Source organism: Erinaceus europaeus, chromosome 22 (assembly GCF_950295315.1).
Source record: "Erinaceus europaeus chromosome 22, mEriEur2.1, whole genome shotgun sequence".
NCBI lineage: Eukaryota > Metazoa > Chordata > Mammalia > Eulipotyphla > Erinaceidae > Erinaceus > Erinaceus europaeus.
In genome coordinates, this window is record NC_080183.1 from 5609957 (window position 1) to 5629349 (window position 19393).

General features: G+C 44.2%; 1 protein-coding gene across 21 annotated transcripts in view; it reads left to right on the forward strand.

Moving 5' to 3' along the window:
- The window catches only part of MARK3 (microtubule affinity regulating kinase 3), an 82552-nt gene that overhangs the window by 21162 nt on the left and 41997 nt on the right, over nt 1–19393 (forward strand). For 17 of the 21 annotated variants that reach the window (XM_060181111.1, XM_060181113.1, XM_060181112.1 and 14 more), the window contains exons 3-5: nt 1089–1142; nt 8712–8760; nt 9415–9480. In XM_060181111.1, coding sequence (XP_060037094.1) covers nt 1089–1142; nt 8712–8760; nt 9415–9480 — 169 coding nt within the window. The remainder of the gene's footprint in view (nt 1–1088; nt 1143–8711; nt 8761–9414; nt 9481–19393) is intronic. The other 4 variants (XR_009547235.1, XR_009547234.1, XM_060181118.1 and 1 more) reach the window with 1 other exon arrangement.

The following is a 19393-nucleotide window of genomic DNA, read 5'->3' on the forward strand; positions in this document are numbered from 1 at the left end:
TGGGAGCGATGGATTCATAATGAGCACTGGCACTGAACCCCAGCGACAACCCTGGTGGTAATAAAAAAAAAAAAAACATTAACAGTAAAAAAGGAAGTCATCAAATACTTTGGACAAATGGAAGCTTTAGAGCACATTGACCAAATCAAAAAATTTTGATATGAATTTGTATAGTAGTTTTTAAGAATAGGCCTGGCAACTGTTAGAGGTTTTCTAAGACCCTGCTTTACTTAAGCTCCCAATTTAGGGACTATACACAGTCAGTCAAAACTATTTCTGTAAAACTATTTTAAGACATTCTTTGCTTTTTCCATTTTCATGAATGTAAAATTTCCCAGAGGCTATGTGACATGTAATGTCAAAAGTTGAGTGGTCCGGGAAGTGGCGCAGTAGATAAAGTGTTGGTTTGATTCCTGACAGCGTATACACCAGAGTGATGTTTGGTTCTTTCTTTCTTCCTATACCTCTCATTAACAAATAAATAGAATTTTTTTTTTAAAAAAAAGGTGAATGCAGAATGATACATGAAATGCTGTTAAGATTTTTTTTTTTTTTTTTAACCAGAGCACTGCTCAGCTCTGGCTTGTGGTTGGAGGGATTGAACCTGGGATCTTGTAGCCTCAAGCATTGAGTCATTGCATAACCATTATGCTATCTATCCCCGCCCCCAAAATGTTCTCTTCTTTTTTGCCTCCAGGGTTGTTGCTGGGGCTTGGTGCTTGCACTAATTTCTCTGTCTTGTCAAAAACAAGAAGGGGAAAAAAAAAAAGCGCTGGGAGCGATGGATTCATAATGAGCACTGGCACTGAACCCCAGCGACAACCCTGGTGGTAATAAAAAAAAAAAAACATTAACAATAAAAAAGGAAGTCATCAAATACTTTGGACAAATGGAAGCTGCTCCTGTAGGCCTTTTTTTTTTTGCCCTTGTTGTTCTGGTTATTGCTGTTGTTGTTGTTGTTGGATAGGACAGAGAGCAATCCTGAGAGGAAGGGAAGTCGGGGAGAGAAAGATAGACACCTGCTGCAGTTAGTCTCTTAAGTACCTAATTCTTGAAATCCATAAATATATTTTAATTTATTTTAATAGGTGGCCATAAAGATAATTGATAAAACTCAGTTGAATCCAACAAGCCTACAAAAGGTAAGTTGACTCAGTATTGAGTATTTTATTTTATTTAAAATAATACTTTCCTTATTTAGTATTGGATATGAGACAGAGAAATTTAGAGGGATACCTGCAACACTGCTCTCCCACTCATGAAGCTTTCCACCTGCAGTTGGGATTAGGGGTTTGAACCTGGGTCCTTGTCCATGGTAATACATGTACTTAACTAGTATCTTTTTTTTTTTTAATATTTATTTATTCCCTTTTGTTGCCCTTGTTGTTTTATTGTTGTAGTGATTGTTGTTGTTATTGATGATGTTGTTGTTGGATAGGACAGAGAAATGGGGGGAGGGAGAAAGATAGACGCCTGCAGACCTGCTTCACCTCCTGTGAAGCGACCCCCCCAGCAGATGGGGAGCCGGGGGCTCGAACTGGGATTCTTGCCAGTCCTTGCGCTTTGCGCCACGTCTCCCTGCTAGTATAGTTTTTACATAATTATAATAGCACAAACTGAAAGAAGTATTTTTTTAAAATTTTATTTATTTATTTTCCCTTTTGTTGCCCTTGTTGCTTTTATTGTTGTAGCTGTTCTTGATGTTGCTGTTGCTGGATAGGACAGAGAGAAATGGAGAGAGGAGGGGGAGAGACAGACACCTGCAGACCTGCTTCACCACTTGTGAAGTGACTCCCCTGCAGGTGGATCCTTACGCCAGTCCTTGCACTTTGCGCCACATGTGCTTAACCTGCTGTGCTACCGCCCGACTCCCTGAAAGAAGTATTTTAAAACTACACATTCAGTTTTTGTTTTGTCACCAGTAGGGCTTCACCTCTCCAGGTCAACTTTTTCAGGTAGAATGAAACCAGAGATGGAAGGAAAAAGGGGAAGTCACCACAGCACAAGGCCCAGAGCTGGGGCTGTAGGAGGCCTGGCTTTCTAAGCTTTTTCTTTTTTTCTTAAATATTTTTTATTTATTGGCGTATAGCACCAAAGTAAAAGACTTGGGGGGGGGGGCAGAGAATACAGGTCCAAGAAGGATTCAGAGGACCTAGTGGGGGTTGTATTGTTATATGGGAATCTGGGGAATGTTATGCATGTACAAACTATTGTACTTACTGTTGAATGTAAAACATTAATTCCCCACCCAAAAAAAATTCCATTTAAAGATAAAAAGATTTTTTATTTATTTAGGAGAAAGATAGAAGCGAGAGAAAGAACCAGGCATCATTCTGGTACATGTGCTGCCAGGGATTAAACTCAGAACCTCATGCTTGAGAGTCCCAATGCTTTATCCACTGCGCCACCTCCCAGACCACCAGCCTCAGTGGTCATCTGTGTGAACTAAGTAATTTCCTAACTAGCCCCTTATTTCCTCTATTACTTTTTTAATTCCTTAAAAAAAATTATTACCTTTATTTGATAGAGACAGCCAGAAATTGGGAGGAAGGTGGAGAGAGGGAGAGAGACAGATACCTCCAGTACTGCTTCACCATTTGCAAAGCTTCTCATGAAGGTGGGGACTGAGGGGCTTGAACTCCAGTCTTTGCACATTGTAACATGCACTCAGCCAGGTGAGCCCCAACCTGACCCCACCCCTTGTTTCTTCTGAGATTTTGTTATTTTAGCGACATCCAGTTTGGGGACCAGGAGAAAGCTCACCCTGTAGCTTGAGTCATGCAGGTGCACTTGTGTCCCAGACCCCCATCAGTTCTTCTGGCCTCACTACACAAGGACACAGTCTAAATAGAAATGTCAAACTTCGGAACATACAACCAAATAATTGACTTAAAAGTATATAATTGGGACTTGGGCGGTGGCGCAGTGGGTTACGCGCACGTGGCGCAAAGCGTAGGGACTGGCGTAAGGATCCTGGTTCGAGCCCCCGGCTCCCCACCTGCAGGGGAGTTGCTTCACGGGCGGTGAAGCAGGGCTGTAGGAGTCTATCTTTCTCTCCCCTCTCTGTCTTCCCCTCCTCTCTCCATTTCTCTCTGTCCTATCCAACAACAAAGCAACATCAACAATGGCAATAATAACCGCAATGAGGCTGCAACAACTAGGGCAACAAAAAAGGGGGAAAAATGGCCTCCAGGAGCGGTGGATTCATGGTGCAGGCACCGAGCCCAGCAATAACCCTGGAGGAAAAAAAAAAAAGTATATAATTGATTTTTTTTTTTTGCTTTGAATTTTTATTATTATTTTTAACCAGAGCACTGCTCAACTCTGGCTTATGGTGGTGTGGGAGATTAAACCTTGGGCTTTGGAGCCTCAGGTATGAGGCCTTTTTGCATAATCATTAAGCTTTCTCCCCCCCCTCCCCCCCATAGTTAAACTTTTGAAAGTTGGTTAGCTAGCAGTCTTAAACACTTGTAAAGGATGGACGCCCTCTCTCTGTGTCATCTTGAGTGCTGGATGGCTGTATTTATTGAATTTCCCCCTTGTTTTGCACTGACTTCTGTTTTCTAGAAACGTGTATGGTACTGTCATCTGTTCTTTTATAGGGAGCCGAAACGATTAAATTTAGCGGTCCTTACACAGCTAGCTAGTTTTGGCTTTCTTGGGCTGTTTGCTAGAGTAATTACCCTCTTGGGCCAACCATGGGAATTTTAAATTAAAATTAAAATTAAATTAAAGAGACATGGGTCTCTTTAATTCCATTTTTACCTTCTCCCACATGAATTTGTTTGATTTTTGCTAAAGCCTGCTTAATTGATTTTTTTAAAATATATATTTATTTTCCCTTTTGTTGCCCTTGTTGTTTTATTGTTGTAGTTATTATTCTTGTTCTTGATGCCATCGTTGTTGGATAGGACAGAGAGAAATGGAGAGAGGAAGAGAAGACGGGGAGAAAAAGATATCTGCAGACCTGCTTCACTTGTGAGGCAACTCTCGTGCAGGTGGGAAGCCGGGGGTTCGAACCAGAATCCTTCCGCCTGTCCTTGTGCTTTGGGCTTAACCCTCTATGCTACCACCCAATTCCCTTAGTTGATTTTTCTATCAACTTAGTTGATTTTTCTATCATAATTCCAGTCTACCGGAGTCATTGTAAATAATGCTTTTTGTATTAGTTGTTACTTCCAGCTTGAACTGTAAATGGGATAAGAAGGTCTCCACCTACTTAGAAATCGAGGGCCAGGCCCTTCAGTGGACAGTTCTTCCTTTCTTTGATTCAGTAATAAACTTTTTTTAAAAAAGATTTTATTTATTAATTAATGAGAAAGATAGGAGGAGAGAGAAAGAGCCAGACATCACTCTGGTACATGTGCTGCCGGGGATTGAACTCAGGAACTCATGCTTGGAGAGTTCAGTTCCGTAGCCACTGCGCCACCTCCTGGACCACAGTAGTAATCTATTTTTTCGGTAAAGTGCAAACACCATTCTGAAGTCTGGCTTTTCATTGAGAAAAAAAGAAAAATCACAGCATTTTTGGAATTTTTTTTTAAAGATTTTAATTTGTTAATGAGAAACCTAGGAGGAGAGAGAAAGAGCCAGACATCACTCTGGTACATGTGCTGCCAGGGGTTGAATCCAGGACCTCATGCTTGAGAGTCCACTGCTTTATCCACTGCGCCACCTCCTGGACCACCATGTTTAGAAATATAATAAATATTTCTGAAGAATGAACATTAAATTCAAGCATATGCAAAACGTGTGGTCAGCTGCTGCATGTTTCTGAAGCATATTGATTATAGATTTATCGAGGTCCTTTGTGGGTAATCCTGTCCCAGTGGGTTTTTGCTTATAAATTGTGTTTGTGGGACTGAGCTGTGGTGTACTTGGCTGAATGCACGTGTTACAATATGGAAGCGCCTGGACTCAAGTCCCCAGTCCCCACCTGTAGGGAGGAAGTCTCCCCTTCCCCCCACCTTTCTCTCTTTCTCTTTGCTTGGTGGCTGCACTAAGAATCCACTGCTCTTGGAGGCTATTTTTCCCTTTTGTTGTCCTTGTTGTTGTTGTTGTTACTGTTGTTATTGCTGTCCTTGTTGTTGGATAGGACAGAGAGAAATCGAGAGAGGAAGGGAAGACGGGGAGAGAAAGACACCTGCAGACCTGCTTCACTGCTTATAAATCGAGCCCCCTGCAGGTGGGGAGCCAGGGGCTCGAACCGGAATCCTTGTGCCTGTCCTTGTGCTTTACGCCAGCTGCACTTAGTTTTTGCTTTCATGTTTTACTGCTGTCCTCACCTCAGGGCACTTGGGGCCCTTGTGCTTCTGCCTTCTCGAACTAGTCTTTCTGCCTCTGTTAAGCTTTATTTATTTCTCATGAGGTAGTGCTTGTCATATGAGAGAGGGAGCAAGCAGAGAGCAGAGCAGAACTCCTTTACATGTGCAGCTGAGGGCACCCTGAGAAGCTCAACTATGCAAGCTGTGTGTTGACAGCTGAGGAATTTCCCCTCTACATCAGTTGTTAGGGCCAGGACCTGGCATATGGGCAATTTCGCTGCTCAGGGCTGCTTTTCCATTTACAGGGAGAGGGAGAGACACCACAATACTTCTGCTTCCTCTTTGCTCAACCCACATGATGCTGGGGTCAGTCCTGGGCCACAAATATGGCAAAGTGTGCACCTTACCATTTACCATTTATAGGGTTGTTGCTGGGGCTTGATGCCTGCGTGGCCCTCCCCAAGTCACCCCCCCCCCCCCATTAGAAAACAAAGTTTATTAACTAGAGAGAAAGAGAAATCCAGGACCTTACTCTGGCAGAGATAGTATAGAAGGTTGGGAGCCAGGCTGGGGCGCACCTGGTTAAGTGTTCACATCACAGAGTTCAAGGACCCAGGTTTAAGCCCCCACCCCCCCACCCCCACCTGCAGGGGGATAGCTTCATGAGTGGTAAAGCAGGGCTACAGGTGTTTGTCTCTCCCTCTCTATCTCCTCCCCTATCCAATAATAGAAAGCATAGAGGATCAAACAAACTGAAGACCTCTCTTTGCAAGTCCTGTACTCTTCTGATATGGCCTCCCGGTCCTGGAAAACCCTGGTTTTTGTTTTGTTCTGTATTTTTTTGGGGGGGCAGTTTGGGGAGGGCCATGCAGGCATCATCAGGGGGGTGAATCTGCATTAAAATTTATTTTTTCATTTTAATATTCCCTTTTGTTGCCCATGAGTTTTATTGTTGTAGTTATTGTTGTCATCGATGTTGGATAGAACAGAGAGAAATAGAGGAGGGGAAGACGGGGAAAGACAGACACCTGCAGACCTGCTTCACCGCCTGTGAACCGACTCCCCTGCAAGTGGGGAGCCGGGGGCTCCAACCGCGATCCTTACGCCGGTCCCTGCGCTTTGCGCCACGTGCGCTTAACCCACTGTGCTATTTTGCGCCACTGTGCTATTGCCCGACTCACAAATCTGCATTTTTCCAAGTATTTTATTTATTTATTCATGAGAAATGATAGAGAGAAAGAACTAGACATCACTCTGGTACATGTGCTGGCGGGGATTGAACTTGGAACCTACACTTGAGAATCCAATGCTCTATCCATTGTGCCACCTCCTGGACTGCATGAATCTGCATTTCTTCTGATTCTTTTTTTTTTTTTAATACTTATTTATTTCCTTTTTGTTGCCCTTGTTTTTATTGTTGTTGTAATTATTATTGTCCTCGTTGTTGGATAGGACAGAGAGAAATGGAGACAGATGGGGATGACAGAGAGGAGAGATAGACATCTGCAGATGTGTTTCACTGCCTGTGAATCAACTCCCCTGCAGGTGTAGTGCTGGGGGCTCGTACCGGGATCCTCACTCCGGTCCTTAAACTATGCGCCACCTGCGCTTAACCTGTTGCGCTACCACCCAGTTCCCAGTGAATCTGTATTTTTATGTTAACTTAAGATCTAGATCTGTTATCTCTCCCATTCTCTTTGTGCATCATGTATGTGTGTGTGTGTGTGTGTGTGTGTGTGTGTGTGTGTGTGTATTCGTTTATTTATGTTGCTTGGTAAAATTTTCCTTTGCCAAAAAAAAAGAAAAATTCCTTCACGCCCAAGTCTTGCTATTGGGACACTGCAGTTTTTCACCTCCACAGAATGCCTTACCTACCAAATCAACCAAATCACCAGTGTCCCTCCAGCAAAGTCCACGGAACTACCTCCCCTTCCACAAGGGCCCCTCTTTTAGTTTACGTGAGTTCCAATCACATTTCTATGAGTTTTTTTTCATATAGCATGTATGTCATATGTTTCCTTGTGTTGGTGGCAAGGGCAAACAGGCTACTAATCCACCACCCTTCTAACTGGCTGTTTCTGCTGGCATCCCTGTAAATGCCCTGTAGGAGCCCAGGACTCCTGGGTCTGGCTGCCTGGATTCCTGTGAGAGTTTATCCTTTCCTCCTCTTTGTTGCTAGTCACTTTGTTTCAATGTTGAACTGTCTGCAGGGCTTTAAAAAGGATTCCATTCTCTCTCTCTCTCTCTCTTTCTCTATTATTATTATTATTATTGTCTCCAGGGTTATTACTGCGGCTCAGTGCCTGCACCAGGAATCCACTGCTCCTGGAGGATATTTTTTTTCCCTTTTTGTTTTATCATTGTGGTTATTGATGTCCTTGTTGTTGGATAGGACAGAGAGAAATGGAGAGAGGAGGGGAAGACGGGAAAAGACAGATACTTGTGGACCTACTTCACTGCTTGTGAAGTGACCCCTCTGCGGGTGGTGAGCCGGGGGCTTGAACCAGATCCGTATGCTGGTCCTCCAGTTTCTCAACCTCCATGCTACTTAACTATCCAGTGAGGCTTTCCCTGCATAGTTTTGTTCTTGGAGAATCACTAGTCCACTGATGAAACTCATTAGGACGAGACAAAATTTTGATTCATAGAATTAACTTCTGGGGGGTCAGGCACAGCGGGTTAAACACACATGGTGCAAAGCTCAAGGATTGGTACTAAGGATCCCGGTTGGAGCCCTCTGCTCTCCACCTGCATGGGGGTCGCTTCACAAGTGGTGAAGCAGGTCTGCAGGTGTCCTATCTTTTTTTTCCTCTTAATTGTTGTAGTTATTATTGATGTAGTTGTTGTTGGGTAGGACAGAGAGAAATGGAGAGAGGAGGGGAAGACGGGGAGAAAAAGATACCTGCAGGTGGGGAGCTGGGGGCTCGAACCGGGATCTTTATGCCGGTCCTTGCGCTTTGCGCCACGTTTGCTTAATCCACTGTGCTACTGCCCAACTCCCAGGTTTCTATCTTTCTCTTCTCCGTCTTCTCTCTCCATTTCTCTCTGTCCTATCCAGCAACAGTGACATCAATAACAACAATAAAGCAACCAGGGTAACAAGGGAAAAAAATATCCTCTAGGAACAGTGTATATTCATGCACCACGCCCCAGAAATAACCCTGGAGGAAAAACAAAAAAAAAGAATTACAACTTGTAGGTAGATATTACTTGAATCAGAGTAAGTTTAATTAAAGATTGTTCTTATGTAAATCTGATTCTAGGGGGCTGCGCCCATACATAAATGAGCTTGTAGTTACTCTCAACTTTCATATTAGTTTTAGATGTGTACTACTACACATTGATGAATCAATTAAGAAAAGTTAATTTGTATTGCAGCTGTGAAATATTAATGTTTAATAATCTGTGTCGGTGGAATTGTGTGTTTGTTTTTTTTTTTTTTTTTAGCTCTTCAGAGAAGTAAGAATCATGAAGGTTCTAAACCATCCAAACATAGGTACTTACTTTCTTTTTTTAAATCATTTCGGTCTAATTGTCCTGAAAGTATGGCATGAAATATAAAGACATACATTCTGGGGACTGGGAAGACAGCATATAATAGCTATGCAAAAAGACTCATGCCTGAGGCACCAAAAGTTAAACCCTGGCACCACCATCAGCTAGAGCCGAGCAGTGCTCTGGGGGTGGATATGTGTGTGCGTAGCCCAAAGAAACCTTTTTTCTTTGCTTTTTTGCCAGCATTGTTACTGCTGGGCCTTGGTGCCTGTATAGTGACTCCACTGCTGTTAAGACACTCTTCCTCCCCCACCCCCACAGAGACACAGGGAACTAGAGGAAGAGAGAGGGGGGAAGAAAGATGCCTGTAGCATTGCTCTGCCACTTGGGAAACTCCTCCTCCTGAGGGGGTGGGGGCAGGGGCAGGACTGGAGGCTTGCACCTGGATCCTGGCAATAACTTGTATTTTTTTTTTCTTTAGAACTAAATACTTTCAGAAAATGTAGCTGATAACATTTCCTAAAAACATTTTTAAGGCGCACTAGCCATTAAAGTCTTTAAGAGGGAAAAAGTTGCTTTTGGTCATTAACTTGTATATGGTGTGTGCATACAGATATGTCTTTTTCTCTTTCCTGTGTCCTCTCCTTTTCCCTAGTGAAGTTATTTGAAGTCATTGAAACTGACAAAACACTCTACCTAATCATGGAATATGCCAGTGGAGGTAAGACATTCATGTATTTTCTGTACTTTCTCTTAGTCTTCTCACCGCCCAAATGGGTCATTGTTAAGGTTTTGTTTAACATCCAGAGTCCTCCTCATACACAAGTACTACAATCAGAAATGCTGACTTTTAGTGTTTCTGTGTGTTGCTATTATGGGTTTCCCTGTTAGCATTATTAATTGATACTATGCAAGGACTCAGATATTTTTAAAATGTTATATAGTCCCGTGGCACTGAATACATTCAAATTGCTATGCTACCATCCAGCTCCAGGAATTTTTCATTTCCCAGAACACAGACTCTGCATGCATGAAACACTAACCCCTACTTCCCCTTCTACCATCAAAGCTCCTGGCACCTCCCTTCTTTCTGTCTCTATGAACTTGACTCCTTTAGGGGCTGCATGTAATTTGACTTATAGTCTTAAAGTATTTGGCTAGTTTCACTAAGTATACTGTTCTCCAAATTCATCCAGGTTCTTGTGTCCCAATTTCCTTCCTAAAGACTGAATCATGTTTTCTCACCCACTACCACCTCCAAAAAGAAAGAAAGAAAAAAAAAAAGACAGTACAGCAACCAAAACCCCATGATGTGAAAAAATGTGTTATAAACAACCCAGGAGGCGACAGAGTAGATGAAATGCGTTGGACAATCAAGCATGAGGTCCTGGATTTGAACCCTGACAAAGCATGTGTCCAAGAAGCTCTGGCTCTCTCACCCTTTCTCCTTCTCTGTTTCTCTCTGTCTCTCTCTCTGTCTCCCCCCCAAGCGCTGCGCAGCTCTGGCTTATGGTGGTGCGGGGATTGAACCTGAGACTTTGGAGCCCCAGGCATGGGAGTCTCTTTGCATAACCATTATGCTATCTACCCCCACCCCTCTATTTCTCTCTTTCTCAGTAATTGATAAAAATTTTAAGTTTAGGGGGCCAAGTGCACCTAGTTGAACGCACATGTTACAATGCACAAGGATCCAGGTTCAAGCCCCCAGTCCCCACCTGCAGGGGGAAAGCTTTGCGAGTGGTGAAGCAGGTCTGCAGGTGTCTCTGTCTCCCTCTCCCCTCTCTATTTCTGGCTGTGTCTAGCCAATAAATACTATAACAATTTTATTTTAATTTTTTATTGTTTTTATTTTATTTATTGAATAGAGACAGCCAGAAATTGAGAGGGATGGGGGTACGGTAGAGAGACAGAGAGACACCTGCAGCACTGCTTCACCACTCGTGAAGCTTTACCCCTGTTGGTGGGTACCAGAGACTCGAACCTGGGTCTTTTCTCATTTTAACATATATACTTAACCAGGTGCACCACCACCTGGCCCCTAAAAAAAATTTTTTTTTAAGTGTAGTATGAGGAGCTGGGTGGTATACCCAGTTGAGTATACAGGTTACTGTGCACAAATTCAGGCCCCTGGTTCCCCACCTGCAGGGGGGAAGTTTAGCTGCATGAGGAGGAGGTGAAGTAGTGCCACAAGTGTCTGTCTCCCCCATCTGTATATCTCCCCCCCCCCCCAGCTGCCTCTAGGGTTATTGCTGGGGCTCTGTGTTGGTGCTACAAATCCACCACACCTCGTGGCCATTTATCCTTTTTAGATAGGACAGAGAAGTTCAGACAGGATGGAGAGAGACGAGTGAGAGAAAGATAGACACCTGCAGACCTGCACCATTGCTTGTAAAACAAACCCCCAAACGTGGGGGGTGGAGGGGATCAAACTTGAGTCCTTGTGTTTGGTAATATGTGTTTAACTGGGTGTGCCATTGCCTAACCCCCTCAATTTCTTTTTGTCCTGTCCAATAAAAGCAAGAGGAAAATGTGAATTCCTGTGTAGACACCAAGCCCCAGTAATAATCCTGGTGGCAATAAAAAAAAAAAAAGTGTGGCAGGGTAGATAACATAATGGTTATATACACAGACTCTCATGCCTGAGGCTCCAAAGTCTCAGGTTCAATCCCCTGAACCACCATAAGCCAGAGCGGAGCAGTGCTCGGGTGTTCCTCTCTCTCTCTCTCTCTGCCTCTCTCAAAAATAAAATAAAATATTTTTAAAAGTGTATTATAAGGCTACAAATTTTAATATGAATTTTAAAATATGTCTGTGCAGGACTGACAAAGTAGTTCACTTGGATAGTACACTACTTGGTCATGTGCAAGACCCAAGTTCAAGTCCAGTCTCCTAAGCATTGAATGACGCTTTGGTGCTATGTCAATCTCATTTATTTATTTATTTTAAAAATTTTTTTTTAATTTTATATTTATTTATTTATTCCCCTTTTGTTGCCCTTGTTGTTTTATTGTTGTAGTTATTATCGATGTCATTGTTGTTGGATAGGACAGAGAGAAATGGAGAGAGGAGGGGAAGACAGAGAAGAGGAGAGAAAGACAGACACCTGCAGACCTGCTTCACCGCCTGTGAAGCGACTCCCCTGCAGGTGGAGAGCCGGGGGCTCAAACCTGGATCCTTTTGCCAGTCCTTGAGTTTGGCGCCATCTGCGCTTAACCCGCTGCGCTACCGCCCGACTCCCTATTTATTTATTTTTATAAAATGGAAACATCGACTAAACCATAGGATAAGAGGGGTACAACTCCACACAATTCCCACCACCAGAACTCTGTATCCCATCCCCTCCCCTGATAGCTTTCCTATTCTTTAACCCTCTGTGAGTATGGACCCAAGGTCATTGTGGGATGCAGAAGGTGGAAGGTCTGGCTTCTGTAATTACTTCCCTGCTGAACATGGGTGTTGACAGGTCAGTCCATACTTCTAGCCTGCCTCTCTTTCCCTAGTAGGGTGGGGCTCTGGGGAAGCGGAGCTCCAGGACATATTGGTGGGGCTGTCTGTCCAGGGAAGTCTGGTCGGCATCCTGCTAACATCTGCAAGCTGGTGGCTGAAAAGAGAGTTAATATACAAAGCCAAACAAATTGTCAACCAGTCGTGGACCTAAAGGCTGGAATAGTGCAGATGAAATGTTGGGGGGGGGGGGTCCTCCATTTTGTAGATAGCTAGTAGGCATATTTTAGTTATATTCCCAAGGGCCTGTGGCTATACTAGTGTTTATTTATTTTTCTTCCTGAGCTTGAAATCTGATATGAGGTGGATCCTAATTGTTGTCTGGGGAGGTGGTTTCATGACTGGAAAAGGGACAGAAAGCTGGATCAGGGAAGAGGATAGCTCCCAAATATGGGAAAGGTGTATAAATGTTGACTGCAAACACCATTGATTTGATGTGATCTGGGGCTCATATTCAGCTTAGGAGCCTATGTGACCTCTGCATCCCTGTAGGTCTGAGCTCACATTCTGTGGTCATGAGTAGGAACATTCCAAGCTGCCCCAATATCAGGACCCATCTTCCTCAGGTGTAGCATAGAGTATGTTGTCCATCCTCCCTTCAGAGGATGGAACATTCTGTACTGTTGTTGATCCAAGTTAAGGGCAAGGTCCTGTGGGGGCCCACAAAGGGGTCTATTGTGTTGTTCCTGCTAGGAATGACTGGTAACAATGGAGAGAGGGATTTATTCGAGGTCTAGGCCCATCATGTCTGTTTGGGAATCTCAGGACTCCCCTTTAGGGACCCAGCTGTCAGTCTCTTTCTCTGCCTCTCTATGACCCTGTTTCTATCTAAAAAGTCAACCTTGAGAGGTGAGGTCCTGGAGATGATCAAAAATAAATATACAAGGGGGCATAGCAGTGGTGCACCTAGTTGAGTGTACATGTTACAGTGTGCAAGGGCACTGCCACTCCCCACCTGCAGGAATGGTAAAGCAGTGCTGCAGGTCTCTCTCTCTCTCTCTCTCTCTCTCTCTCTCTTTCTTTTTCAATATTTATTTATTTATTCCCTTTGGTTGCCCTTATTGTTTTATTGTTGTAGTTATTATTGATGCCGTGGTTATTGGATAGGACAGAGAGAAATGGAGAGAGGCAGGGAAGACAGAGAGGGGGAGAGAAAGACAGACACCTGCAGACCTGCTTCACCGCCTGTGAAGCGACTCCCCTGCGGGTGGGGAGCCGGGGGCTTGAACTGGGATCCTTACGCCGGTCCTTGTGCTTTGTGCCACCTGCGCTTAACCCGCTGCGCTGCCGCTCGGCTCCCTGGTGACTCTTTTCCTTTTTTCCCTTCTCTTCTCTTCTCTTCTCTTCTCTTCTCTTCTCTTCTCTTCTCTTCTCTCCTTTCCTTTTCTTTCCTCTTCTCTTCCTTTCTTTCTCTTTCTTTTTATTTTTAAATGTATTTTAGTGAGAGATAGAGAGAGACACACAGCACAGCTCAACTCTGGCTTATGATGGTGCTGGAGGTTGGACCTGCACCTCAGGGTCTCAGGCTTGAGAGTCTTTTGCATAATTGTTATGTTATCTTCCCAGTCCTGGGTGTCTTTCTGTCTCCTCCTCCTCTTTCTCTCTCTCTTTTATTTTATTTTTGTTTTTATATTTATTTTTCTTTTTGTTGCTTTTGTTGCACTGAGTTGTTTGAAATTTGCTGCTTATTGAATCATTACCGAGTTTTAATGTCTTTGGTGTCCATCTACCAACACCAGAAGTGGTGGTTATTCTGCATGTGGTTAGATTGTTTTAAGGGTCTGGGGAGATAGCACAGTGGTTTTCAGACTTTTGTGCCTCAGGCCCCAAAGCCTTCAGTCCAATTTTCTGTACCCCACAAAGGCAGTTTTAATGTTACTTTAGTAAAAATTAAATTCGGGATTAGTAGTACTTTGCATAAAGTTAGACATTTTTTGAAATGTGCTTACACAACTGTTGTCATTTACAAGGATTCTCATTTTATGGTTGGGGTCAAGCTGGACATGTATCTTTGGGACCCCAAGTGAGTTTGTAAGTTTTACTCTCTGGAAAGCAGTAGTCTGGTCAGGCAGGTGAAGCAGGTCCTCTACCTGCAGGGGAGTCGCTTCACAAGCGGTGCAGCAGGTCTGCAAGTGTCTTTCTCTCCCCCTCTGTCTTCCCCATCTCTCTCGATTTCTCTATGTCTTATCCAACAACAACAGCAGTGGTACCAATAACAACAAAATGGGAAAATAGCCTCCCGGAGCAGTGGATTCTCAATAGCAGCACTGAGCCCCATTAGTAGCCATGGAGGCAAAAAAAAATTTAAATAATAATAATGAAAAATCACCAGCCCTTCTACCCCCCTTTCAGAGCTAGGGCCTAACTGTTCCAGTTCCCTCTTCATTCAGGTAGAGAGAGACAGATCAGCCACAGCACAGAGCTGCCTCCAGTGCCAGAGCACACCCATGTGTTAAGGGCAGTCTGTCTTATGCTTTTGGCAAGGTTTTTGCTCTACCTGGTGAGCTCTCTCCAGCCCCTAGACACACTTGTTCATCTCTGTGTGTTCCCTGCCTCTAGCAGAATGCCTAGCAAGTAGCTGACATTCAGCAAACATGAATTGAACTTAATGAAATTATAAATTGCTTGGGAGATACTTTTTATTCTTTGCTATAACTTAAATAGTTTTGTTATGGCATAGTTTTATCATTTGTATTTTGATTTGGGTTGTAAAACCACAGTGTCATTATAGGGAATCAATTATTTAGTAAGAAATTGTGGGGCAGGGAACTAGCTCCCTTGGTAAGTACTTAGCCTTACTATGCTCACAGGCCTGGATTTGAGGCCTCCCTCCACAGGGGAACCACATGGACAGCCATGGGCCAGTGGGGGAGTGCCATGGACAGTGGGGTGGTAGTGGGACCCTCTTCTCTCTGTCTGTCTAGCTTCACTTGCGCACATGTCAAAGTCTGACCGTCTTAAACTGTTTATTTTTTTTTATCCCAGGGAGACAAATGTTTATTGAAACAAAGCAGGGACAGAAAAGAGCAGAGATAATACACGGTAGAGGCCTGTACAACAGAGATTAAAAAAAAGAAATTATCTTAAGTTCCAGGGAGGGGGTGATTGCTGGGAGGCCACTTAGTGGTATATGGAGTGCTCTGAATCCAGTCCCCAGTACATCCTTTTTTTTTTTTTTTAATTTTTATTTATAAAAAGGAAACACTGACAAAAGCCATAGGATAAGAGGGTTACAATTCCACACAGTTCCCACCACCAGAACTCCACATCCCATCCCCTTTCCAGGTAACTTTCCTATTCTTTATCCCTCTGGAAGTATAGACCCAGGATCATTATGGGATGCAGAAGGTGAAAGGTCTGGCTTCTGTAATCACTTCCCCGCTGAACTTGGGTATTGGCAGGTGGATCCATACTACTAGCCTGTCTCTCTCTTTCCCTAGTGGGTTGGGGTTATGGGGAAGCGGGGCTCTAAGACACATGGGTGGGGTTGTCTGCCAAGGGAAGTTCAGTTGGCATCATGTTAGCATCTGGAACCTGGGGGCTGAAAAAAGAGTTAATATATAGATCCAAAAAATTGTTGACTACAGTACCTCCTTTTAAAAGAGTATGTACAAGGGCTAGGACATGACTGCTCCAGCAAGGCACACATCGACCATGCATAGGGTCCCCGGTTTGAGCCCCCCAGACACCGCATGAAAGTACCACTCTCTGAGGTAGCTTCATTGTTGGTGGATTGGTGCTATGGTGCCTCTTCTTTCTCCCTCTGTTGGACTGTCACCCTCTATCTTTGTGTGTGTGTATGGGGGATAAATTTTCTAGAAGCAATAGAATTTGCATAGTTTTAGTGCAATAGCCCTAAAGTCCTGGTGGCAGGGGAAAAAAAGCGGGGCTGGTGGTGGTGGTAAAGCTGCTGTGGAAAAGAGTCTATTATTGAGCAGGGAGATGTCTCAGTGGTTTGCGCTCTGGCATATGTCCGTGCCTGAGACTTGGAGGTTCCGACTTCAAGCCCAGCTCTAATTCAGAGTGCCTGCTTATTACTGTGGACTGTTTACTGAAATCAGTTCAACAGAAGCCGGCATCTTCAGCACTTGTGTTGTTGCTGGTAGATTGCCATTTTGAACACCGAAAGTTTTATTAAATTGAATACCTACTCTTTGCCCACCTATATTTTGGGAGAATTTTAGAATTATGAGGAATCCTACATTGCCTTATTTTAGAGATGAAACTCAAGCTCTGAAAGCCTCTTACTAGAAGCCTTGTTGGCTAGTATGGGACCACTTTCAGAACAGTCCTATCAGGCACCTCTATGCAGCAATAAGTGCCCTGGGCATTGACAGCTACTATCTGCTGTTTTTTCCGTTGACAGGCAATGTTCTTATTTATTTATTTATTTATTTATTTATTTATTTTCCCTCTTTCCTTCCTTCCTTCCTTCCCTCCTTCCTTCCCTCCTTCCCTCCTTCCTTCCTTCCTTCCTTCCTTCCTTCCTTCCTTCCTTCCTTTCTTTCTTTCTTTCTTTCTCTCTTCCCTTTTGTTGCCCTTGTTCTTTATTGTTGTAGTCGTATAGAACAGAGAAAAGTGGAGAGAGGAGGGTAAGATGGGGAGAGAAAGACAGACCTACAGACCTGCTTCACCACCTGTGAAGCGACGCCCTGCAGGTGGGGAGCCGGGGCCTCGAAATGGGATCCTTATGCCGGTCCTTGCGCTTTATGCCACCTGCAACAGGCAGTGTTCTGATTCACCTGCTTAATCTGAGTCTTTATACATTTTTTTTTAATTGGGGAAAAGAAACCTGAATTCTGATTTATGACATTAATTTGTCAGCGTGATTTTATGGTTTCAGATTTTTTATTTTATTATGTTATTATTATTATTTGCCTCCAGGGTTATTGCTGGGGCTCAGTGAACCCACTGAGTGCACCATGAACCCACTGCTCCTGGAGGCCATTTTCCCCCCTTTTGTTGCCCTTGTAGCCTTGCTGTGGTTATTGTTGATGTTGTTCGTTGTTGGATAGGACAGAGAGAAATAGAGAGAGGAGGGGAAGATGGGGAGAGAAAGACAGACACCTACAGACCTACTTGACTGCCTGTGAAGCGACTCCTCTGCAGGTGGGGAGCCGGGGTTCGAACCGGGATCCTTATGCCGGTCCTTGTGCTTTGCGCCACGTGCGCTTAACCCGCTGCGCCACAGCCCGACCCCCTAGATTTTGTTTTTAACCAGAGGACTAGTACTCAGCTCTGTCTTATGGTGTATGTGGGAGGTGGGGGTGGGTATTGAACCTGGGACTTTGGAACCTCAGGCATGAGAGTCTTTTTGCATAGCCATTTTGCTATCTCTCCCGCCCTCAAAAAATCTTAAGATCTTTATATTACATTTGATTCTATTTTCATCCTCCTCTTCCCGTGTTTTTCTTTTTTTTTTTTCCTTTTTCCTTTTTCCTTTTTTTTTTTTTTTTTTTTTGCCTCTAAGGTTATTGCTGGGGTTCAGTGCCCACTGAATCCACTGCTCCTGGAGGCCAACTCCTTTCCCGTTTTGTTGCCCTTGTTGTTGTTGATATCATTCATTGGTGGATAGGACAGAGAGAAATGAAGAGAGGAGGGGAAGACAGAGGGGAGAGAAAGACAGACACCTGCAGACCTGCTTCACTGACTGTGAAGCGACTCCCCTGCAGGTGGGGAGCTGGGGGCTCGAACCGGGATCCTTATGCCGGTCCTTGGGTTTTGTGCCAAGTGCGCTTAACTCCTGCACTACCGCCTGACCCCCTCTTCCTGTGTTTTGAAAGAGAGAGAGAGGGAGGGGAAGGAAGAGGGAGAGAGAGAGAATGAGAATGAGAATTAGACTGACCACAGCTCTGACCCTTCCTTCAATGTGATATTTGGACTAGGCAAACAAACAAAAAAAGCTGACTTTTTTGTTGGTGGTATCTGAGACTAATTTACATGACTATCATATATATACACACACGCTCCTGGATGCCATTTTTGTTGTTGCTGCTGCTGCTGTTATTGTTGTTGGACAGGACAGAGAGAAATTGAGGGGAGGGAGATAGAGTAGGGGGAGAGATAGACACCCACAGAACTACTTTACCACTAGGGAGGTGTTTCCTGTACAGGTGAGGAATTGGGGTTTCAAACCAGGATCCTTACGCCGATCCCTGCACTTTGTTATATGTGAGCCTACCCCAGTGTGCCACCACCTGGCCCCCATATATGATTTTTTTTTTAAATTTTCTTTTTTATTTTATTCCCTTTTGTTGCCCTTGTTGTCTTTTTATTGTTGTAGTTATTATTGAAGTCGTTGTTGCTGCATAGGACAGAGAGAAATGGAGAGAGATGGGGAAGACAGAGAGGGGGAGATAAAGACAGACACCTGCAGACCTGCTTTACTGCCTGTGAAGCAACTCCTCTGCAGGTGGGGAGCCGGAGGCTTGAACCGGGATCCTTCTGTCAGTCCTTGTGCTATGCGCCTATATATAATTTTTAACATTTTGTTTGTTTATTTACTTATTTATTTGCCTCCAGGTTTATTGCTGGGGCTCTGTGCCTGCACTATGAATCCACTGCTCCTGGTGGCCATTTTTTCCCCTTCTGTTGCTTATTGTTACTGCTGTCATTGTTGGATAGGACAGAGAGAAATGGAGAGAGGCAGGGAAGGGAAGACGACGGGGAGGGAAAGAGAAGACACCTGCAGGCCTCCTTCACTGCCTGTAAAGTGACCCCCCCTGCAGATGGTGGCCGGGGGCTTGAACCGGGGTCCTTAAGCTGGTCCTTGCACTTTGTGCCATGTGTACTTAACCTGTTGCGCTATTTCCTTGCCCTCACATTTTGTTTATTTTTTAATGGGAGTTAGCAGGGCCTCAGCTTCTGGCATGAAAACTCTTTGCATAGCCATCATGCTCTATCTCCTGCCCTGGAGGTAGTATCTCTTTATTAACAATTTATAAATAGTAGCTGGGGTTATTGAATAATAGTTCTGCAAAGACTCTCATGCCTGAGGCTCCCAGGTCTTAGGTTCAGTTCCCAGCACCACCATAAGCCAGACTGGAGCAGTGCTCGTACTACCCCTCCCTCCCTCCCTCCCTCCCTCCCTCCCTCCCTCCCTCCCTCCCTCCCTCCCTTCTTTATTAGAT